The 25530-nt window shown below is 32.2% G+C and overlaps 1 protein-coding gene across 2 annotated transcripts in view; it reads left to right on the forward strand.

The window, feature by feature from the left end:
• The first annotated feature begins 342 nt into the window (after nt 1-342).
• LOC129912450 (uncharacterized) overlaps nt 343-25530 on the forward strand; it is a 91657-nt gene continuing 66469 nt past the window's right edge. For both annotated transcript variants that reach the window (XM_055990681.1, XM_055990682.1), the window contains exon 1: nt 343-1071. In XM_055990681.1, coding sequence (XP_055846656.1) covers nt 549-1071 — 523 coding nt within the window. In that variant the 5' untranslated portion in view covers nt 343-548. The remainder of the gene's footprint in view (nt 1072-25530) is intronic.

Below are 25530 nucleotides of genomic sequence, written 5' to 3' on the forward strand. Positions count from 1 at the left end.
TTTTTTAAAGTTATTTTACATTACGTTACGTTACATTGCCTAAAGTAAAGTTGCCTTGTAATACATATTCTGAAATCCGTTTTCTCAAGTAATAGAGTTTCAAGATAGTTCCAGATTGATTTAATCTTAAATTTTTCTAAAAAAAAATCTAAAAATCAAATAATCTCATAAAATGACAATCCTCATCAACCTTTTTTTATATTAAAGTTAACAATAAAACGTCCCCAATGCAAACAATAAAGATACTTAAAAAAATCTTCTTTTTCCAATTAATTTAAAAAAGAATACAAAATTCTCCAAAGTCTTTACCAACTTTCTCTCTTTTTTTATCTTTTCAGACCTATGCCGGAAAACTCAAAAACAACAACAGCTTATAGGTACATCACCCCTCAAACTGTACTCACACAATATAGTCAACATCATCGTCATTGCATAATTTTCACCGTTTGTTTGTAATCATTGTAATCAACATCAACATCATCGTCGTCGGCGTCGCTCATCGTCTTGGTCGTGGTTGTTGTCGTCATTGTTGTTGAAATAATCACGCAATGTTTCCACGACTGTCCGGTGCGGACATATTCTCAGGTGCCACCACAACAGTGCGTCCAGTTTTTCCCAATAGCCGACTAGCATCATTAACCCACTCATCAGGCTCATCATCGGCTGTGGACAGTAATGGTGATGATGGCAGAGATGACTTCAACTTCAACAGCAATAGCAATAATAATGGCGGCGGCGGCGGCTATGCCACACCGGGATCTACAGCTTATGGTTCAGCGCCCGATGCGTCTTCAACAATCCAAGACATCACCTCCGATAGCAGTAGTAGTTCAATTAGTAATTTCTTCCCGGACGACGAGGACTGGTGGTCGAATGCGATCGAAGAGGATACCTTCGATTCGCCGTTGGCCTTCGATGCGAGCGAAAACGGCCTGTGGAATGGACGTTTTGTACCACCGCCTCCACGGCCGCCATTCTTGGATGAGAGTGTTTCGGCCGATGGTCTTACCACCTGTGATTTATGCACGTGGGCATGGCAAAGGAATGCCTACTTGGGGGATGGTTCGTTGGGTAAGTAAAAAAGTTTTTGTTTTTGACTTAAAACCTATTTGTCACGCATCCTTAGTTGTATACAAGAGGGATCTCTCTCACCCCCTCATCAATTCTCACCCTCTCTCTCTTTCTCTCTCAACTCCAAACAATTTTTAATTGCCAACGATTTTTCCAAACAAATTAAGCATCTGCCCACCTTCTCCACCGACATCATCGTCTTTATCGTCGTCGACGTTACGTCGCGTCGCGACCGCCGTGCCGTCGGCAAAGCAATGTTTCCATGAGGGCATCTCAGGAATAATTTATCGAATCGATATTAGATGTCGATTCATCATCCCACTCCTCTCGATGCATGAAAATAAATTATATTGGCGAAATAGCAAAGAAGAAAAAGAAGACTTCCTCGTCATCGCCACCATTTAATGTGGTCATATAGACAAGGGTACCTTACCTACGACGAAGCTATGATGGTCTTTCGATGGAAAGTCTTGAAATACTGAAGAGGCTGTGAGTTTAACTTCAAAAAAAAAAAAAAAATAATAATAATAAAATAGGGAATGACTATTAAGTAAACGCCCCCACTCTGGCTGGTGTCTTGAGGAAGAGTAAACATTACGTGCGGTAGGGTAAATTCCATCATCGACATTGTGGAGTGTCTGCTAGAAAAAAATACCAAAGCGGACGAGCATGTGTTTCTATAATTAAAATTTAATCGAAAGTGTAAATTTGAATAAAGACGAATTGATCGTTTGTGGTGAAACTCTGATGGGGTTTAAGATGCACCAGCGTCGTCTCCGGTTCTCAGAATGAGGAAGTTTATTTTGATTCAAAAGTGTAGAGTCTTTGTGTTTTTCTTCCACGAATAGAATGTGTTACAAAAACAGTTTAGAGATCTACTAAAAGAAGATTTTTTTCAATTTTCATATTTTCTGTGGAAAAATAAATTTTTCTTGCGTCACGTTACAACACGTTACGTTATATTACTTTACGTTACATTACGTTACGTAACGTTGCATTTTATTATGTCCCTCCTAGTATCGATTTGACGAAATTTCTTTTAAAAAATATTTTGATACATTAACATAAGGTAACCGTTTTGACGTAACGTACAATCCTCATTCCATTTTTTAGTAAATTTCTTCCAGTTCTATCCTGTCGTTGTTTGACAAAAAAAAAACTCAAACAAAATGATAAATTACCGATCTCTAACAAGGTGTTCTCACCCACTGCCCAGCTGTCGCAACATAACATAACGCATAACGAAGCGCTAACCAGTAGTCAAGTTATTGGAGAGACATCTCGTCGGGCCTCATTAACAAGCAACTAGAAGTTGAAAATTCCTGAATTATATTCGTATAAACATCCACGCATTCTATCTTCTATCTAAAGACAGAGACCCAACACTTGACGACATCCGTAGTATTTGTTTGGCATTTGGCCCAAAGGAATAAGTAGATATTTTCTATTTGCCACTCCACCTCTTTGTTTGTGGAGATACGACGATGATGACACTCTCTTTCTCTGTATAGAAGAATTTTAATTTCATCCTTAATGAGGCGAGCGCCGATCTTGAATTCCTGCGTCACTCATCTTCTTCACTCTCCGTCTAGTTTTTAGTCACAGTTTTGGTCATAGTAACAGCTCTGACTCTGGAACTATTTTACTTTGTGGTGAATCATTTGGCACCCAGACAACCGAGCACATTTCTTGCGAGCCCAGACATGACACACGCACAACATCGGTACATTGATCAAGTCACCGCACACAATTTTGTGGTGCGATGGTAAAATGTCAAAGAGTTTCAAATCCAGGAAGGATCAGTCCAATAAAATGTTGTACATATAGGGCGGTTTTGTGAAAAATAAAACAAACAATTTTTATCGGCATTTACGTTTGATCTTTCCAACATCAGAAATATTCAATTCTTTGATCTCCTCGTGGGGATGTCTTTTTTTGGTTTTGTTGAAGAAAAACACAAAAAACCAATCGAACGGAGGGAAACCAGAGTACCATAATTTCCAATGATAATATACTAAATTTAATGAACGGGAAGCTAATGAATTTATTGAAGAAATACATATTTTGCTCTAGATTGTGGTATGACCTGCATTCAATATGAACAGGGTGTTCCAATAACATTATTGTCTGAAAGAAATTAATATTGCAAGCAATTTAGTATTATTCTGCCACGACTTTTAAACTGTATTGTAAGAATTTTAAAACTCTGATAGTGGTTTGATTTGGTTTCTCCATGACACAACAATCATTGTTTTTTCATTTAAAATATTAATATCATTTAAACTCAATAAGTTGTTAAATTCTAGTTTAAATTTAAAATATGGTTACTGTGGCGTATGTGTAACATTTTTTTTTTTTTTTCTGTTTAAGAAATAATAGAACCTGTTGTTCTGTATTAATTTCTTAAATTTATTTTTTGGGAGAACCTAGTCGTTTACGTTTACGTTTTTTACTTAAAAGAATATGAAATATAAAAACTCTTGAAAATTAGCTAAACAAAATGAAAAAAGGTTTTATACAAAAGTAGTTAGAAAGGATTTTTTTTCCAATAGGTAGAAAACAGTTTCAAAAACTACAAAACATGATAGGCTTTCGCCAGAGTACCTTATTTAGTGTTACATAGTGTTCTTGAATTGGTTTTTTAAAAGATATTAAAAATGTCTCAAATGGTTTTGAACTGGAAAAAAAAAAATGCACGACTAGATCGCACTAAATTACTCTTGTAGTTCAAAGGATCAATTTATTATCTTACCAAATGAAAAAAAAAAGTGTCGGAACTTTTTGAAAATTAATTTAAGATGGTCCCAGACTTAAAAAAATTATACAATGAATAAAAAACTAAGTAAACGCAAATTTTCAAGCCTTTATTATTTTATTTTAAACCGTGTCGAACTAATTTTCAGTGTTTCTAATATTCGGTGATATTAGTTTTTTATTATTTTACTTAAAAATTCGGTAAAACTGTTAAAGTTGATACAAATTTTTTCAGGAAAAAATTATTTTAAATTTGTATACAAAGTTTTTAGTCAGAAAATCAACATCATTCAATCAAGGAAACTGACTTGTATCCAACTGAGAAAAAATAAACGAAAAACAATGTTTCGTGTACTCTTGATATTTCTAAAAATATTTACTAAGAAATTCTAGATAAAAATTGAATATTTTCTTAAAATAAAAACCGTCCCGATATTTTCAAAAATTCAATTTGAGAGAGAAAAAGTTTTTTTTTTAAATATTTTCCGATTTCAAAGTCAAAACGTGTGAAAAAAAAGTTTAAAAAGCACATTGAGTACAATTTCCACAAAGACTGTGGACTTCAATACGAAATTGATCGACAAAGTAAACTGCCTTAATTGATTTCTTATCAAATCATGAAAATCATAATGTTCCTATGCCTTCTACTTTTTGAGAAAATTGAAAAATAGACAAAATACTTTCTTTATCGGAATCACTCGTTTATTTCAAAAAGAATTGATTAAAATAATTTCATTTTAAAATTAATATAATTAACTATTTATGAGTCCTTTTTTATTAAAAACAACTTCAAGTATTACTTTAATACTATTAACAAGTTTATTGCATGTTTATTTCATATAACATAAGTTTACAATTATTCATAGTTCAATTTTTATTATTACATGTTTTGTTTTAAGTTTACAAAGGTTTTAACATAGATAATAATCTTGACCGCGCGCTGGTTGGAACAAAAGACTACTAGCTTACTAACAACGAGAACAGGAAAACGAAATTAACAAGGGATTAAAAGCTCCACTATGTTTTTGGCGTCGCTTAGTTGCTAAGCCAATTTGATGTTCTTCATTTATTGCTGCTCATCCCATTCTTTGCAGAAGTTGGGGCTAAGCCAATGTTATCAGTGATTTACTATAATTGTTCTCCAACTCAGTCTTTGCAGAAGATGGATTTGGAGAAAATGTGCAAGCTTTGAAATTAACACACAGTGGTCTTTGTTTGTGCAAAATCCGCGAGTGTGAATATAATTGGTTTTGGAGATCTAGTAAGAATGTGGATCCTATCTATTATATAACAATATTAGGTTTATAATTCTAGCTTTTGAAAAAAGTATCAATCAAAACTGTAAGTGTTGCCGTTGTTTTTTAATAATTTTTTTTTATTTTAAGTATTTTTTTTTAGAAAATTGCCCCTCCCGCCAAAACGGGGGGACATTGACCCCCCTCCCATGGTGAACAATGATTGTATTTAACCCCTCTACAAAGTCTCATTATCAGTTCTTGGTGCTTAAGTTATCGTACTTTCCCCTCAAATGTTTCTGTTTTACTTGAGTAAAACTAAAAATGCGAAAAAAAGATAGATTAAAATGGCCATACTTTAATTTTCAATGAAAAAATTTAGTGAGCACAGCATTTTGAAGGAAATTTATTCTTCTTTTTTTCTTTGGAGCAATGTTTATGTCTATCTCAACCCAAAAAAAAATGTACAACTAAAAAAACAAAAAAACTCAAAAAATCGATTTTTTTGATATTTTTTTTATGATTGTTCCGACTATTGTGGTATGGAAATTTTTTTTTTCAATTTTTAAAAAACATTATACCAATAGGAAATTTAATTCTATAGAAAAAGTTTTATATGCAATATATCAAAATTTTGCTTGGTTTACGAGGTATATTGAAAAAACCAAAAAGGGGGCTTTTGCACCCCTATCTTCAGTTTCCACCCTCTAATTTAATAGCACTCCGCGGTTTTATCTTCTTTTATAACCCATTCAACGATTCCTGCAATAAAAACCCGTGAACGTCTTAGTTCCTTTCTAAACTACATAATCAATAGCCTATAAAAAAAGTTGGCAAATATAAATATAGTGCTAAAATAATTAATTTTTCTATTGTCGTTGCAAAAAAAAATCCAAAAGACAGTTTTAACCTTAAAATTTGTTTTATTGACTTTCTAACTTTCGGACTAAATCGAACAGAGTTATAACCAAATCAAATTATAACTATATAGTAAAAAAAAAATTTTAAATACTTACAAAAATTAGAAATTTTCTAAGTGCATGTACCACTTACAAAAATTAGAAAATTTTCTAAGTGCATGTACCACTTAGAAAATTTTCTAATTTTTGTAAGTATTTTAAATTTTGTTTACTATGCTGTGCTCTTGTGCTAAAATATAAGCCCTAAAAAAAAATTTGCATTGGCGCTTCCAAATTTTCTATTTTCAAACAAATTGCATTTGCAAAATAAAGTTGTTTCTCTTCACTTTTGTAATTTGCCCATAAATCGTTATGCAGGAAATATTTTAGTATTTTTCCATAGAAAATTAAACGCATTCAAAAAAAATCAGCTGTGCAATTCACACGTGGTAGAAGTGAAAACTTAAAAAATTATTTTGCTGGAAAAAAACTATCAAAAAAATCTAACTTTTTTTATTCCATTATAGTAGAGTAACTAAAGCCGAACAGGCCGAACAGCTCTGATTTTGACGATTTTTTTTTTCAAACGTAGGTAATTAAAAATACTTTAAAGTCTATAGATTAAAAATTGCCGGTGTTGCCGTATTGTTTTTTAAAATTAAAATTAAATTTTTTTTAACAAAACCTTTTTCTTGCTTAAATTTCATAAAACAAATTATAGCAAAAGATTCTCTAGGTAATTTAAAGGAAATATATAAAAGGCTGTAAGGGACAATCTTCCCTCGTTTAAGCGATAAATGCAATTTTCTAACATTCTGACCTCAAACACAAAAAAAATATTTTGAAAACAACGGCAACACCTACAATATTTTAAAATAAAGCCAGAAGCTCATTCTTATCTTTTAAATTTAAATCCACTAAATTTAATCAAGACTTTTTGAAAAAATGGTCCTCAAACTCAGAATAAAAAAAAAAATGTTATTAGAAAAATTTAAAATTACTTTTTTCCAAACTTTTTCTAATAAAATATGAATTTATTTAAAAAAAATGTTTGGCCATAAATATTATAAGTTGAATTTCGAAGCAAAAAAAAGGTAAAATATATCACACTTTTGAAAAAAAATGAAAAATTACTTCAATTTCAATGGTTTTTTTTTTATTAAAACTGAATTTTTGCATTGAAATAATTAATTTTCTCAAAGACTGTGGTAAATAGGAACTTCAAATTTTTGCTATTTAACTTTCAACAGTAAGGGTTATTAAATGAATAAAAAATAATTTTATGTTTAGATGTTGAACTTTAAAAAAAAAAAATAAGTTACATTTTTTTTCAAAACTTTTACTAAAAAAAGTTCTTCGAAAATGAAATTCTTTTTAATTTTTTCCATAAACCGTAATACATATTGACATTTCCTTTTATAATTTGAAATCATAATAAATGCGGCCAAAAAAATTAGAAAATAAATGCATTTTATATTACGACTAAGTTTAAAAAACGACATGTTAAAATTTTTTCAATAATTTTTTTTTTCAAAAATCTGAGTTCAATTGCCATTCTTTCAAAAGCCGTTCATTCAATTATCTTAATTTTAATTTTACATATATGACTAAGCTTCTAGCTTTTAAAAAATGTAAATTTGAATATTGTAGGTGTTGCCGTTGTGTTCAAATATTTTTTTTTTTTGTGTTTGAAGTCAATTAATAAGAAAATTGCATCTATCGCTTGAACTATGGAAAATTGTCCCTCACTCCCATATATTTTTTGTCCTTGAATTTCCTAGACAATCTTTTCGCATCAAATAATTCATGAAATTTAAGAAAAATTTTTGAAAAAAATTTGTTTTTGTTCACAAAAAACTTCAATTAAATTTAAAAAATCAAAACGGCAACACCGGCAATTTTTAATCTATAGACTTTAAAGTATTTTTAATTACCGACGTTTGAAAAAAAAAGATCATCAAAATCTAAGCTGTTCGGCCGGGTTCCCTAATATTGCCAATTTTTGAGCTTTAGTTACTCCACTATTACCTTTAAATGAATTTTTTGAACCCATTCAATTTTCATCAAAAAAAGCAAGAAAATCAAAAATTCTTTTTTCCATTACTTTAAAGTCCATTTTTTTATATGACAACCTTAAATATTTTTTATATCATCTAAAAGCTTATTTTTTCAGCTTTAATATGATGCTTCAATCATATCTGTACGATGCCTACAAAAAATGGAAGAATTTTTTAAATCTATCTGTTAAAACCAAAAAGATATAATCAAAAATTTTTACTGTCGCTTTTTCGTTTCATCTTGTTTTGTTTTAACTTCAAAAACTGAAACGATTTTTCCTTAAACTAATTGCTTCAAAAGTTATTCAAGGTCAATTTTTGTTTTACCTCTCAATTTATTACAAAATTGAAATGAAACGTTGTTATAATTTGATAATAATCTTTTTCTATCACTTCAATGAAAGTTGCCAAATTGGCACACCCTATATCTGTGATTTCAATTTGAAAAGCGATTAGGTACAGAGAGGGCTGATTTTTTGTTATTATTTGTCCATCCGTCAGATTGGATGGCATATTGGCAACTGCTCTTTCTCTACGAAACTACGACGACGATCTCATCATGTGGGTGTGCGCGCATTGCACAATCTAAGTAAAACTAAAAAAAACAAAACAAAAATTCCAAAATAAAAAAAAATAAAGATTATTTTCAATATGCATCCTGAACTCAGCAGAATACAACAACGTCTTGCATTGTTTAGGAATCGAAATCGATGAATAAAGAACTTCCCTAATACAACGTTGGTGGTCGGCTTCGGCAGCGAAGCAGGGTCCACACGCTTTGCACAGCAAAAAAAGATTACGTTTCATTTTCATCATCGATGAATGAATCAAGACTAGGGGAGTATAGGGTAGGTGTAGTCTGTGTACCTCGCTCGATACCAACCGAGCAACGAGAAAATAATGCGAATGCGGTGCAAGATGAATGTTTGCGTTTTTAATCTTTTGTTTACTCAAGATAGGGAATGGAGGCTGAACTCAAATGACTCGATTGTGTGAGCACACACGAGGCAGGCCCCGCAAAACTATATGTGATTCTCTCTAATTTGGAGGTGTGAAGAAAATCACTTCCGTGTCGTCGTCGACTGTATGACTGACTTCAACGATGATGATGATGACGATGAAAAAGACGCGACTCTAGCTCGTCTAATGGGAAGGCCCCCGAGTACCTACATAGCATCAGTTTTTTTTGTTTGGATGGTGTTTGGAACTCTCCTTTGGCGGTATTTGGCTAATTTATGAACGAATAACTAATTTTTCTTCACAAAAAAAAAAAAATATCCATAAGGTGTAACCTATAACTACAAATTAGTTTAGGGTCGGTTGCTTTTAGAATGCTAATGATGGCGACATTTTCAAGACGCGCATCATCATCATCATGAGGCCATAGCTTTGCGCAGATATCTTGTCGATGTTTGGTTGGATTTTTCTCTCTCAAAAAATATCTTTGTGGGTTAAGATAATAATTAAGGTGAAAGGCAGGCTGACTGCCTGTGCCTAATAGTGTGGCAATGGGGACCGACCGACGGAACTATTTGAGATTTATTACCAATTTACAAAACTTTACATCCATCCATGTGGGAATATTGTTAATGAATAAGAATAGACTTTAGAGGAGACAAGGTGCAGCTTTAGGGTTGGTCGTCTATCTACCACACCATAATTATTATTTTATGAATTTTTGGGAAAAAAAATTATGAAATATTGAAATGTTATATACAGCCCGCAAAGAAGGTGATTTTTGTTTGATGAAAAAATTATAACGGTTGGTGGATATAATTATTAAATTAACGACTGGATGTAGTTCACACGGGTTTTGTATTGTTTGAAACATCTAAATTATCAAAATAATCCCGAGTTAAGTTAGATAGCAGAAAAAGTTTATCCATAGATTTGGATTAAAATTAATGCAAGAAATTTGAGATAGAAAGTTGGAAATGGGTTTTTTGGAAAAAAAATCTATTCTTAAAAGTTTTTGAAATTTACAATCTGATTAAACCTTCAGCTTGTAAATTATTGGAATAGACTAAGAATTTTTTTTAAAGAAGAAGACATTTGTATGTTTTACCGTCACTCTTCTTTGTAACTTACTTCTTCTTACAACGATAAAGGAAATAGATACCGTGTCGAATGCTTTCTCGATGTCCACAAAACTCTGGCGGAGTTTTCCATCCGTTCCAACTGACTTCTTTGAATTAAATTCAGCAATAATTTCCAGCTTCTATAAAATTTCGATAAAGCTTCTCTCCATGAACAAAAGAGAACGTTATACCACTTATAGTTCTCTTTAGCCATTATAATATCCTATAAGGTCTTATAGAAGCTTTAAGGAAGTTTTACCTAATTTAAGTAGATGGAAAATTCTACAATTTCTATTGCAAAAGTCTTACCGAAGTACACTTACATGTAGTTTTTGAAACACTTCTTAGAATTTTTAAAGTAGATATTAAAGAAGTTATAACTTTCAAGAGCGATTTTTTGAGAAAAACTATAGAATGCCAACTAACATTCCAGCTTCTATTAAGCTTTAAGGTTATTATCTTCGATAAAGCTTCGGTAATGTTTCTCTACATTTATACCACTTATAGTTCTCTATAGTTCTTAAAATATTATTTTTATAGGATCTTAAAGAAGCTTAAAAGAAGTTCTAACTTCTGGAAAATTCCATTAGCTCTATAGCCCAAGTCTTAGTGAAGTGCACATAAAGATCTTGAATATTTCTAATTGAAAGCATTTCTAAAGAAAATTTTAAAGAACTTATAAGAATTTTTTGGAAAGCATTATAAAAGCCTTTTATATGAAGTATAACCTCTTTATTTAAATCACATGTTTTTGGTAGGTGATGATTATGCTTTTAAAGAGCTATTTCTACCTCTTAATTTAAACGAATTGAAAATTAGATTCTGCTGAAAGTTGAAAGAAAACTATTAAGAATCAATGATTTAGACCCGTTTGCTGAATCGAAACTTAAGCATTTAAGTAATACATAAATCCTTAGGTATGTGACAGTTTACACAGAGGAAAAAGTAGGGAATAAGTGTTTATGTTCAACATAAATTATTTAAGTTTCGATTCAGCAAATGGCCCTTAATTGTTTTTAAATTAAGTTGAAGAAAACCTCATTTTAGAAATACAAGATTGAAGAGAAGATTCAAATGCACAAGTTAACCCAAAATTCATTTCTGTAAACACAATTGTTATTTGTTTCTTTAAAAACTGCTCCATCTTACTAATTCTCCATATTATTATCAGCTACAAGGTAAGGTACTGCTACTTTCGTGAAATTTGTCTTGTTCCAAATTCAAAACTGAAACCAAACATTATAATGACTCTATAAAAGTTTTTAGCTCAAAATTTTATGGAGGTTCTTAGTTCTGATTTTTATTTGTGAGAAAAAAACTACAAACAACCTAATTTACCCCCTTCCGAAAACTGTTAAATTAATTTTCTCGTGATTTCTAACAACCCATAAAGTAATTTATCATCAACAAAAAATACTACACACGCTATTTTCTATCTGCACCTCTCAACTAGTCACCATATAAACTATAACGAAAAGTCACTGACCTGACCCTGGATATAACTAATTAGACCCTGCCCTGTCATTACTATTACTCGTTTATAACATATTTGCCAAAACAAAACAAAAAAAAAAAACCAGATACATAATTCAACATGCAATTTCAACTAATATCCCGTCCGTCCAAGTGCCAGTCACGCAATAAAAATCCTGGAAATCCAAATCACTTTTTAAATGGTCCCCCCAGTCTGCTAAAGTTATAGTTGTGTGGTGTATATGCCTGCCCGCCCAATTGCCCATATGCTATATAGCGCATTATGGCATTTGTTGTTTAGTTCTTAGATCCTAATTGCCTGAAGAATAAATCCTATTACCAACCACACACACAAAATGACTGGGGCTGACCAAAGCGGTCCAATAAAATAATCAAACAAAAATGAGAGGAAACAAAAAAAAATCAAACAGAACTTACCACAGCCATTAATTTCGATTCAAATGTTAGAAAACCCTGAGCGCGTTCACTCCACCACATGCCGCGCTAGTCTAAACCATTGCCGACCGGCCGATTTCGTGCCGTACTCGTATGTATGTCTGAGTTTTGTGGTGTTGTGAACAATTCAAAACAAATTTTCATTTCGATAATTGGCAATGGCAGCAGCAGCAGCAAAAGTGGTATGGTGGCGCTTTAGTCTCGCTGCCGATCACGATGTCCTGATATGATTACCCTATGTGGCGGCCGCCTCAATGGCCTTAATGTCTTAATTTCGCCGCGCAATGGGCATATAAAAAAGAATTAACTCGACAAAAAAAAACTAAAATTGGAATGCAAAAACGACATAAAAAATGAAATACAAGGCAAAAAAGGACTACAAATTGCCCTAAAAATATAAAATAAAAAGGGGATAAGGCGGAGGTTTAGAACGGGTCTGTATGCGAGTTTAACTTCTCTACTTTGGTTTTTTTTTTGTAGTTGTTTTATTTCCTGTGAAGCCTAAAGGCAGCTTTTTTCGCATTTCGCCGCTTTGCGCGCTGCTGTGAGCTGTGCATTTCGGAGTGAAACGTTTAATTTAAACGCAATTAGCTTGTGTGTGTCAATTAATCACGATTTCGCGGCAACTACACCAACAACAACAACAACAAGCAACTTGGTGGTGATATGATACCGGTTGGCGGCTCGGCGGCGGTTTCTGACTGATGTGGGATCAGGTAGAAGCAGCACGAAACGTGAAACACGAAGAACGAAGAAGATTACGCTCAAAAGTCCTTCCTTCGGCCATTACCGCACTTCGTTGGCAGTGTTGTTGGGAACGCGTTAAAAAAGGAAATTGTATATAGATAAAAATGGCCGACTCATAATGCGTGTGTATGCAGATGTCAGTCAGTCACTATGACGCGCAACGCAACTCAATCGACGAAACTCAAAACTCATTCTTGTCAATGAGTGTGCTGTGAGCTGTCATTCGGTAGATTTAACGTCAACTTTGACGAAGTCTTCAAGATTCAGAGAGGTGCTCGGTTCGGTGGAAGGTTTTTTTTTGTACCTGTCTCGATCCCCGAATGAAGATGACGATAATGGCGATGGCCATGATTATTATCTTGACGGTATGTGCAACTCGTTTTTTTTTTTTTAGTTTTTTTGGTCTCCTTAAATTGGTATAAATTACCCCTTTTTCACCTGTAACTTCTCCTTTACTTTTATATATGGCAGGAGATTAGGTTGTTGGTTTCGAGTAGGTTGCATCTTTGGGTTTTTTTTTTTTTTTTGAAAGGTGCTCATTAGATACAAGAGTTTAATGGGGATTTTTCGCGCCGCCACTCTTGCTGTTGGAAGTGAACTCATTATTCTTGCACGCATGCATCCACTTAAGCTGGGGCTTGTTATGAGTTATTAGCTCAAGTGATTGGTTAATTTTTTTTGTATCTTTTTTTTTGAAAAAAATTGAGGTCATGTGCAATTATGAAGGCAATATTGAGAGAAGCTTATAAAAAAAAAAAGAAACGGTTTTCACACAAGCGGAACCATGAAGTTAATGGACGATTTGTAAAATTTTACAGTAACTTGTGCATTTGAAGCTTCAATCTTGTATTTTGTAAAATGAGGTTTTATTCAACTTATATTTAAAAACAATTAAATCATTGATTCTTAATAGCTTTCTTTCTTTCAGTAGAATTTAATTTTCAATCCGTTTTAATCAAGAGGTTTAAATAGCTCTTTTAAAGTATAATAAGCACTTACCAAAAACTAGTGATTTGAATAAGGTGGTTATCCTTCTTATAAGGCTTTTATAAAGCTTTTCAAACAAAAAAAATCGCTCATAATTGTTATAACATTTGTAAAATCTTCTTTAAAAATCTTTCAATTAAAAATATTCAAGATCTTTATGAGCACTTCGCTAAGATCTGGGTTATAGAGCTTATAGAATTTTCCAGAAGTTAAAACTTCCTTTAAGCTTCTTTAAGACATTATAAGAATAATATTATATGAACTGTAGAGAACTAAAAGTTCTATAAGGTTCTCTTATTTTCATGGAGAGAAAAATTTCCGAAGCTTTATCGAAACTTAAAAGTTATTAAAACTGAATTGTAAGTTGGTTTTCTATAGTTTCTCTTTAAAAATCTTTCTTGAAAGTTATAACTTCTTTAATATCTTCTTTAAACATTCAAAGAAGTGTTTCAAGAATAATTATAAGTGTATTTCGGTAAGACTTCCCTAATAGAGCTTGTAGAATTTTCTGTCAGTTAAAATGAGGTATAGGTACAATTTCCTTAAAGCTCGGAATTGATAAGAAACAAAAATATTATCAACCGCACAAAGCCTAAATGTCGATAAAAGCTAAAGGGTGTTTTCATAAACGTCGGAAATCTGCGTTAGTACAATCGTCTTTCTGCTTTGCTGCATTAATGAACACACCAATTCTGCAGAATGTTTGCAGGCCTGCGTTAGTACAATTTTTAGGAGAGTGTCCATAAACGTCAGAAAAAAAAATATAAAAATGACCACAGAATGAGTTTTGTTTTTCAGTTCCAGAAAACATGTTTTTAATAACACGGAAAATTTTTAAACCGTGTTATATTAGGGTGGCACAAAAAAATAATACATTTTTTCTTCTACTTTTAATAGTGGAATAAAAAAACAAGTTGTTCACATTTGAAACAAATTATTGAATGCAAAAAAATATTTTCAATTAGGGTGTTCATTTGAAATTAGTTTTACTGCACAGAAAGTTTGTTTGCTATAGCAATATATATTTAATTCATATCAAACTAATTAAATCGATTTAGTTTGAGAAGTAAATTTAAAATATACAATATTTCTGAGCCCCCTAATACGAAAATGCCTGCTCAATTTTACATTATATTTCATACACCATGTCCTACAAACTTTCTCTGTAGTGAAAATTATTTTTTTTTTTCATAATTAAAAAAAAAAAAATTGAGCCACCCTAATGTAATTTTTTTTATTCTTCGATAATTTGGTCAACATAATACCCAACGTTTACTTTTTTTGAATTCCACAGGAAACTGTAGAAGTTAACATTTTTAAGAGCCACCCTAATACGAAAAAAATCAATTTAAACTCGTTGTATCAAAAAACACGATTTAAAAAAATCATGTATGAACAATGAATCCTTTGATTAAAAATATTCAAAGCATTTACCTACTGCAATTCGCGTTTTAATTGTATGAATCACTTCTAATAGTCATTTCGATTCCTTGAAATTACTTGCAAACTAAATTTGCAGCTGCTACTGTGTCCCGCTATCTAATCTACATAAAATCTAAAAAAAATACATTAACAATTAATTGAAGTAATCGCATGGAAAAAATCAATTTTTCTAATTGAAAATCTAAACCTAGAATTTGCACCGGAAAATACAATCATATAGCCCTGCCTTCTCTCTCTCTCGCTCTCTACTTTAGTTGACCCAAATTATCCACACTTATTCTTGTTATGTTCTCGCAAATCATTTTCAAAAACCATGCAATTATTTTGCATCCAGTTTTCAAGCTGTTTTTATTTTTCTTTCCAAATTAACTTGGACGCACATAAGACACCATCGTGTAATCGCACAAGTCGCAAAAAAACAATCTCACTCAAAAAAAAAAAAAAAAAAACCATCCTAATGCCGAGAAAATGGGTTCAGGTTCAGAAATAGAATAACATCTAACATGTGATTACCTTCGCAGTTCAAAGTCCGCATACATAAAACCGATGCTCATTCGGAATGATTAATGGGAGCAAAAAGATGTAGATAGATAGATACTTTTTTTTACACCCAGCTGCCTGGTGCACTGCTGCTGCGGTTGATGCTGATTCTGATGCGAATGCATCCAATTTACGTATCGAATGATGTGTTATTAATATTTCTGCAAAGATATTATGTTCGAAAAGACCCAATGCAGACCAATTGAACGACGACGATTCTGTGCGGACGGGACGTGTTGTAAGACTCATTCTGTGTATAACTGGACCTGATTTTTTCACACTATATTCTCTCGGTCAAACGCAGGTAAAAACGACCAAAAAAAAGCCTCTCACGACGTGGGGCCTATATAATCAGAAAAATAATAATCACCTGTGTCGGTGTGGTGCAAATTGAGATGTGAGAATTTGCTCACCCGACCCGGATAATGCGCGCAATGATACGCTGGTCTGAAGTATTTCTCGTTTGAAGAATTATCGCAGATTCCACAATAATGCCATAAATTCTTCAACCACATCAAGCCAACGCACCGCACCGGTCAGCTATCTCTATTTTTGTTCAAATAAAACACCAAACAACTGTGCGCTGGATATGTAAATATTTACTCGTCAGGTTTACCGAAATGCTGACTTCTCAATCAGCTATTTCTTTTGGGAAATCGAACCCTGGCAAAGGTTTTAAAAAAATTGATTCCCCTAGTGTCCCATAGATACTTATCACAAAATCCAATATACGTGCGTTTCTTTTCTTTTCCTTATCAAAGTCACAGGCCCAAGCAAACAGAAGAGGGAGCAGAAGACTCTGACTGAAAATAAAGAAAAAAGGTATTTCATTAAATTTTCTGAATATCCCTCATCCGCTTTTACTTGCTTGAGAATTTGAACAGGTAATATCAGACCAAGACCTTTTGAGAACTCTAAAGTCAATCAAGAAGAAGTATTATTTACCCAAAAGAGAGTTCTAGCAAGGGAATTCATGCACAAGATAAGCAAAAGACTCACTTCTGATTGTATTTTGTTGAAAAAAGGGGACTCTCTGAGCAATAAAATCCGAATGATAAATAACTCATGGGATTGGTTTCCGATTTCAGAGAGGGTTTTTTTTTGTGTTGTTGTTTGTTGGAAAATTGGTGGATTTCTATTTTTGTAAAAGAACGATTTTTCAATTATTGACTTTAATGTGTGTATATAGCATAGTCCGATTAGGTTATTACTTTTTTGAGAGCCACTTCTTTACATTCGACTGATAAGAGAAAGACTTGTTGGTCATTTGGTTTGTTTTTTCTTCGGTAGGTTTGGTGGGATGAGAAAAATCATCAAGATGATTTGGGGGAAAATTTAAGATTTGTCTTGAAAAAAACTTTGGTGTTAGTTAAAAATATTGGAAATTTTAGATAATTTTAATGAATTTATGTATATTTTTTTTTTTGAGAGGTTACAGGTGTTTTTTCCTCTTCTGGGCGGCTTCTGTGTTAGTAATAATTTGTTTTAATCAATATTCTAAAAGCACTTCAGAAAACTGATTTTTAATTATTTTTTTAAAATGCCTAATTTTGCTTTTCATGAGACTTTTTTTTAGATAAGACAAAGTAGCTTGAAGCTCTTAGTTTTTTAAGGCTAAATGGTAAACTAAATCGACCATATTGTGTAGGAGTTTTGACCCCGAGTCGAAAGTCCAAATAAAGCAGAATTGAAATATTTTTGAGAAAACAATGATTTTCTGGTTACATTTTAAAAGAGCTTTCAATTAGCATTCAATACGATAGCGGAAATATTTTATCGATGTTTTTTTAAAGTGCCCGGAGAAAAAAGATCACCTTAAAACAAGCGGATTCTGTATTAAATTAAGCGGATTTTTGCATTGAGTTTTTCCAAGATGACTTCCACCTCAAATTAAGCGGAAAAATCCTCTTTATTTCTTGAATATGCAAATTTCAAGGAAATTTACTTAATTTAAGCGGAAAATCTTCATATTTTTATGTGTAAATATTTTTCCTCAAAAAAATGTGACAGAGCCATTACAACTGTTTGGTCACTAAGCGAGTGCTTTACCATCAGTCTATCTAACTGTTGGAAATAAGCAGGCTTGATTAACTGCAACTAAAGCTGAAATCTGATGATTATTTTAACATTTTAATTTTTTTTACAGTTTTTTAAGATGAAAATTCATATTAAAATGAAATGAAATTTACCTTAAATTAAACAGTATTTAAGCGTGTTCCACTCATTTCAGGCGTGTTGTTTTAAGAGGGTGGGATCTATGGTAGATATCATCTTATTTTAAGGTGACGTGGTGGGATCAAATCCATAATTTTTGACTTAAATTTGTATGTGGAACTTCGGCTTATTAATCATTGAACAAAATTAAAAACCATATAAATTAATAGCACGACTGGGTCGATTAAAGTTTTTTATATAAAAATTCATAAAAGAATATTTTTAATTTCATGTTATAAGAAATTTGATAAGAAAAATTAAATGAAAAAAAAAATTGTTTTTTAAAGTTAAGATTAAACACTTTTTTTTTTGGTTTTGACGTCATTTAATTTCTTGTATACAAATTTGCATTTTTTTTCAAATAGAAATTTGGTTGGCCATTACAGAAAATGTAAACTGATACTCAAAGACCAAGGTTCAATAATATACTCATTGACCGCTTCTCAAAAATTTGAATTTACTTAATTTTTAAATTAAGGCAACTTAAATGTTTTCTTTTGGAAAATTTCTACCGAGCAAATCGCTCCAGTGATTAGGGCTGCAGTTACAGACAGACGGAATTCTTTGCGACTCACTTTTTGATGAAAGTCCAAATCTAAAACGTATATTTCTAATTGAACAACGAATTATTGCAAGTGTATTCTAGGTATGTAGTTACATCAATATTAATACAAAGTGATCCTCTTATTCAGTAGCAATTTAATAAAGCTTTTTCTACAAAATTGAAGAAGTTTTAAAAAATGATGTTTTATCTCTATTAAAAATCTTCTTCTTCTTAATTTCTAAAATAGATCCATTGCAACAAAATGCAACGAAAAAAGACCTTCAGAGGTCAAAAACTCAGTTTTTGTGTGCTTTTGAGGTCGAATTACATCATCGTTAAATTTTTTTTTGCAAAACTTCTTATGCAATCTAAAAAAGCTATACATATTTTATCGTTTAAGAGATGTTGCATAAGGCATTTGTACGATATTTCAAAATCGTTTACATTACCAATCTTTGTTTTGTTTTTTAAGTAAATGCTAATTTTTGACTTCTGATTTGGAATTAACAAAAAAAAATAAACCAAAAACGTTAAAATAAAAATTATTGAAAATTAGTATTTGGGACCTTACCTATAGCAAAAATATTGATGAGTACAAGTCAAAACTCGCAAAAAACAAGGCTTGAGCACAGGGGCGGATCCAGGATTTTTTTCTGGGGGGGCACAAGGGACGGATTGGCAAAAAAAAAAACAGCAATAACAGTTAGAAATAAAGTGAAGTATCATACGACTGACTAACAAGCAGAACATTTTAACGACCCACAGTGGTCTAAAACCTGGCCAAAAATATTTAGGCACATTTCCCACATCAAATAGGTACCAAATGACCAAAAAGTTATTCGGAAGGAAAAATTTTCATTTTCTTGTTACAGTAAAAGCCACTTAAGTGCTAACCCTCTTACTCCTGGATTAGCCGGAAGAAAAAAAATATAAAAAATCAGAAAATGCACGTACAATTCTATGCTATATTAAAGTTAGTAATCTATTCTTTGTTTAATTTTTTGACTTAAGTTGTTTCACCAAATAGATTTTGAGAAATTAAGTTTTAAAGATGAAATTTTGAAAAAAAAAATGTTTACGTTTTTTAATTGATTTTGTATAAAATTTTGCAATATTATGGACATAATTATACCATTAGTTAATGACCTAGTAGTTTTTAGTCAAATACTAAAGACTTCATTCTAATAAATATTAAAGTTCCTAAGAATAACAAAAAAAACTGAATCATACTTTTTTGCCGGGAAACCCAGTTTTTTTTTTTTTTATTTGCATTAACCTTTTGTAACCCAAGGTCGTAAATTTAAAAATTAATAAGTCAATCGATTGGCCTTTATCTTTAATAAAACACGTATTTTTTAAAAATTCAATAAAGTCATTATTTACTTAGTTATTTCGATATTTTGGGAGTAAAAAAAAAGTTTAATTAATTTATTTTTATATAAAAATTCAAAAATTCAAGCAAAAAACTATCTAATATTAATTTTTAGGCACTTTCCTAAAATCCAAAAATAAAACCCCGTGGGGTTTACTAACAAAAACTATTTTTTTTCTGAATTTCGTAGTTTTTATACAAATTTGCTTATTTTCAAAAAAAGCCCAACTTTCAACATTAACTGTCAATTAAAAACTATTGGTGCTATTTATTAGAAATTTGAAGTACTATTTCGATAAAGCAATACTTAAAGATTATAATATTAGAAGCTTCAAAAGAAAAAAAAAATAGTTTGTAGAGCTTTTATGCTATCTTTTTCGGTTTGTTACAGAAATGTCACATGGGGCTACAAGGGGTTAAATTGTTTTATACCTCAAGAATATTGTGTTCAAATCGTAGGTCTCTTGGAGCCAAATTGACCAAGTTATAAGTATTTTAATACTACCCTTAGGAACGTTTTAGTCTTTTAGTCCAGAGTTCAAAACTTTAAATCGTTATCCCCACAACTAATGTTTTCAACGCCGGTGCTCCTCATAACTTCAAAACTACTGCACCGATTCTTTTGAAATTTGGAACACTATTATTTTAACATATTTTTAGAGGTATCCCTGGAGAAATTTTCTCAATAAAATAATATTTATAAAAATCTATAAGTAAGGGTCGCTTTTGAGGAGTTTTTTTTCAAGGGGTCTTTATTTTCGGGGTGCAAACTTGGGCAAACTTCTGAAATGCAAGTTTGTTCTACATATATAGCAGTTCTATAATGTATAGTTTATGCAATTTTGTGACGTGTTCCGCTATTTTAAAAACACTAATGTTGAAAAAAAAACAACGAAAAAAGTGCAAATTTTTTAACCCCTCTGTATGAAAAAATAGAGTTGCATATACATTTATTTTTTTTATACCATTCAATGTCATTCGATGTCCATATCAAAATTTTTCACCAAAATCACTTTGAAAATTCACTTTTTTTTTAAATCGAAAAATCGTTTATTTATTTGTGAGGTGGAGCTTTTCATGGGAAAGGGATGAAACAATCAACAAAATTCGCATTTTCAGCCAGAAATAGACAAGAATTTCACTCAAGTTCTTTCTGTTATTATTCATATATTTTTAAAACTCTTATAGTTTGATTTCCTTTAAGTATGAACTTTAAGTTCTGGGGGGCACGTGCCCCCGTGCCCCCCCCCCCCCCTGAATCCGCCTATGCTTGAGCAGTTCGTCAAAAGTAACAAAAACTACATTTTCCATATTGAGTAAACATATCAGGAGTTTAACGTTACCTACTATAGAATAAAACTGTAAAAGCCAATAACATGAAACATCATAGTTAAGCCACTTAAGTAAGTTGAGCATATACATAATTCCTGTATTCGTAGCTATCCATAAAAGGTGTAACCAAGATAAAGATTATCTGATTTTTCTACCCAGTTACTTCCGAGTTGGAAGAAAACCATTAACTACACTGAGAAAGACAGTAAACAACCAATCGATTATTACCAATATGCGTAGGAGTTGTTCTAAACGCCTTTCGTCTTCTAACTGACAACCATGATGAAACCTTCAATATAGATCTTTAAACTCAGGAACTACAAGGAAGTAAAATGTTCTGCTCTGTATTGATTTTTTTTTTGTTGTTGTAATTTTTTTAAAAGAACAGAAAAATATAATTGCAAGTCATAAATCAGGATCATAATCGAATTTAATCTGTCGCTGTCACCATGATGTTTTAAAATCCATAACATTCACCTTTAAGCCATGGCGCGAGCACTGAGCACTCATAACAAACATACCAGCGGGCCACAACTTATCAAAGTCAAAACTTTTTGAAAAGTTTCAATCTCGTCTCTCGACTCGATGCGAACGTCAAACATTTATAAATACATATCCCCCGCACTCAACTCACTGACACTGACCTATCATCAGCTCGCAGTTCAGCTTAGAGCTCACAAGTCGAAGTCAGGCCAACTCAACTACCACCTTTACAAGGCACCCATCATAACGTTGTTGGCGTTCTGGCCCTGGCATCTGCACCACCATCACCAGCATCACCACCAAATCGAACACATCTTTTGGCGATCATCGGCTGCTTCGAGCAATCAATCATCATCATCATCCTGCTGATCTCAAGTCGCACAACATCGATTACTCCACTTGCTGATAGCTGAGCCATTTGTCTTGGGCCCGGTCGGCTGTCTGTCTGTCCCCGGACTCACGGATCCATATAGCCCCATGAGCGCGCATTCACAGACTCTTTGTCTTTGGCAAGAAGTGACGACAACGACGACGATTCGTGGATTAGCCAACCGACAACCGACCGACAAGCAACGTGTGGAGGTGAAGTTAGGTGCACCTATCGAGCCTATCGAGCTGGCCGGGGAGAGGAATGACTTTTCAGACAATTATCCGTCTAGGACAGAGGAGCATGAAGAACGTGTACAATGTATGAGCCAACAGCAAAAGCATTCATACCTCCTCATCCTCTCGCTTTGACTGGAATTGCAAACAAAAAGAATTTATTGCACATAATGGTCCAATAAATAATACGAGTGTGTCTAGGAGTTGCCATTAAAACAATGAGAAGTGTGCAAGCCCAGAACAGGACGATCGACGACGACTGTGCGAGGAACACTTTTGTGTTCCACTCCTTTCGCCTACTTCTATATGTGTTGCACGATTTTTTCTGCTGATGGTGGTGATGCTGAAAATGCTCGATGGTATAGATGGTCTGATGCTTTTGCTGCTGCTGCTGCTCCTGCATTTACCTCGCCCTGGCTTTTGGTCTAAAAAGATGGGTTTTCCTTTTTTTTTTCTCTTCCCCGACTTACACCTTCGCTTTGGCATTTGGGAAATATTTGTGTGAGCTGTAGTTTCTCGAGCTCAAAGCTGCTGCTGCTATTCAGCACCACTAACTTCCATTTCGGTTTTTTTTTCGGTCGTCTCGCGCGTCTGGGTTCTCAGCAAGTGCGCACTTTTGACAGGGCGGTGGTGTCAGATGTGTGGTTTTACGATTATTACACAAAAAAAAAAAAAAACAATATTAAAGAAAAACTTGTAAAACAAGAAAATAAAACTAAAAAAAAAAAAAAATTGGAAATACACAAACGAAACGGAAATCTAGTTTGATATTAGTTTTTTGTGCCCAGCCTTAAAAAAATTGATTTACAGAGACAATTATGAGGCGATGTTGAAGGCGGGTGGTGTTGGAAGGGCGTTATAGACCTCTTAGTATTATTCGCCATATACATTTTATATACGACTAACTTTAGGTTTTCAATTATGTGGTGTTTTTTTTTTTGGTCTGTCAAATTTTTGTGGTTTGTGGTTTTCATATAGTTTTTTTGTTCTTTTCGAAAAAGTGTGGAATTTTTTGTTGGCACATTACAAGCTTCAATTAATTGTGGATATAGAAGGCTTTGTTAGAATTTTTTGTTGGACTTTTGTTCACAATGGAAAAAAAAAAATAATTTTTGGTCTTTTAATTTAGTATGTGCACATACTACAATTTTTTAGAATTCACTTCGAAATTGCAATTTTATATGAAAATGGGATTTTATTGTATTTTTGAGTTTCAAAGTTTCGTTGAATTTGAACCCTCTGGCGTGACAGTCCATCGCTATAACCATTAGATTGCGAGGTACAAAAAATTACTGAATCAATAATACCTTTTTAAGAAGGAATTAAGAAGCTCTGAGGAACAGTGTTGTGTCGTTTTTTAACAGGTTTTTTTTAAATGTAAAAAACTCGATCTAAAAAACTTAAAAATAAATGTAAAAAACTCACTTTTGTAAAAAATGGTAAAAAAAATTTAATTTCTTTAGATAGACAAAACAAAAAATGAAATGATTAAATTATTTGATTTTTGTTTCAACTATTGAAGTTTTTTTTTACTTGCGATATAGGTACTATATATCAAGTTATGTATTCGTACAAAAAAAAAAAGTTGAGATAACATTTTTCCATGACATTACGATGGTAGACAATGCCAAAAAAGTGGGTCCCGGAAGTCCGTCTGTCTGTCTGTCTGTCAGTCTGTCAGTCTGTCAGTCTGTCAGTCTGTCAGTCTGTCAGTCTGTCAGTCTGTCAGTCTGTCAGTCTGTCAGTCTGTCAGTCTGTCAGTCTGTCAGTCTGTCAGTCTGTCAGTCTGTCAGTCTGTCTGTCTGTCTGTATAAGGAGCTACAGCCTAAACGGATGGACCGATTAATGTCAAACTTGGTATGTAGCGTTATTTGGCAACTCTCCAGAGGGGTTTTTGGAATAAATTTTTTTGGACCAAAAATAACGGTACCTGTCATATAAAAATTTCGGAAAAGTGTAATTTCTCGAAAACGGCTCCAACGATTTTCTTAAAAAAATTCAAATGTAAGTTTTAAGATAAAGTCTATCTTTGAACGAAAAATTTTTTTTTTGAAAATCATTATTAACGGTACCTGCCATAGAACCGTTTTTTTTTAAATCCGATTATCTCCGAAACTGCTCATTCGATTTCAACGAAACTTTTTGTGACGAAGCACTTATATAATTCAAATATAAGCCAAAAACAAAATTTCAAAAAATATAATTTTTGGATTTTTAAAAAAACTTTGAATTTTTTTTTTGAAAAATCAAATTTTCGAAAACGGGACATTGAATTTTTTTGAAATTTCGTTTTTAGATGTTGATTAGTAGTTTCTACAAAATATCATACCAATTTTATTTTTAAACTTTTTTTCCAAAAAATTATTTATAAAAAATTAGTTTTTTAAAAAACGGCTCTAACGATTTTGAAATTTTTTTTTCTAAAAATGCATGTTAGTATATCAATCAAAACTGTTTTGGGGGGCAATTTGATTTCAGATTTTATATTATTTTTTTAAAAAACGAATTTCCTTTTTTTTTCTTTCCCATATATTTAGATTTTCCAAATTTCTATATAAAAAGTCTTTAAAATTTAAGCAACTTGAACTCTAAGAGCAAGTACGTGCGACCCCAGTCGTGCAATTTATTTTTTAAGAAAAACACTACAATTTTTGAATGATTTAAACTTTATTAATTTGATTAAATTTGGTCATCATCTAAATTTGGAGGAAATGCTTGATTTCGTTTAGTTTTCAACATAAATAAAATGTAAATTAATTATTAACGCGACCTTTTAAATGCTAATGGATTTGCGCCAAATTTTTTTTTAGAAATTTGGGTTTATGAAGCGGACAAATTTAATAACCTTAAAACTAATTTGGAAAAGTTTCCGCTTTTCATTTCAGTCGTGGTCCAAAAAAAATACCTTTTTTAATTAGTCCACTTTTTTGATTAAAATTATGCCAATCTTCAATGTCCTCTCCTGACAAATTTTTTAGAAAAAAGTTATTTGGTAATTTGTCCGAATTTGCTACAGAAAAATTGATACAAATAATATGAAGAAAGAGTACACTGCAATAAATTTTGTATTGGATTTGAGGAGCTCAAAATTCATCTCTTCGAAGTTTAGAAATTTATTGTGCAACTGGAACTGGCAAAATAATCTAATTTGGGATCTAAAGATAACAGGCCATTTATGACTTTGAAAATATTTTTGTAATTACCTAATTAAACGCATAGAATTCTATGCCGCAAAGTGAAGT

Source organism: Episyrphus balteatus, chromosome 2 (genome assembly GCF_945859705.1).
Source record: "Episyrphus balteatus chromosome 2, idEpiBalt1.1, whole genome shotgun sequence".
In the NCBI taxonomy this organism is placed as follows: Eukaryota; Metazoa; Arthropoda; class Insecta; order Diptera; family Syrphidae; genus Episyrphus; species Episyrphus balteatus.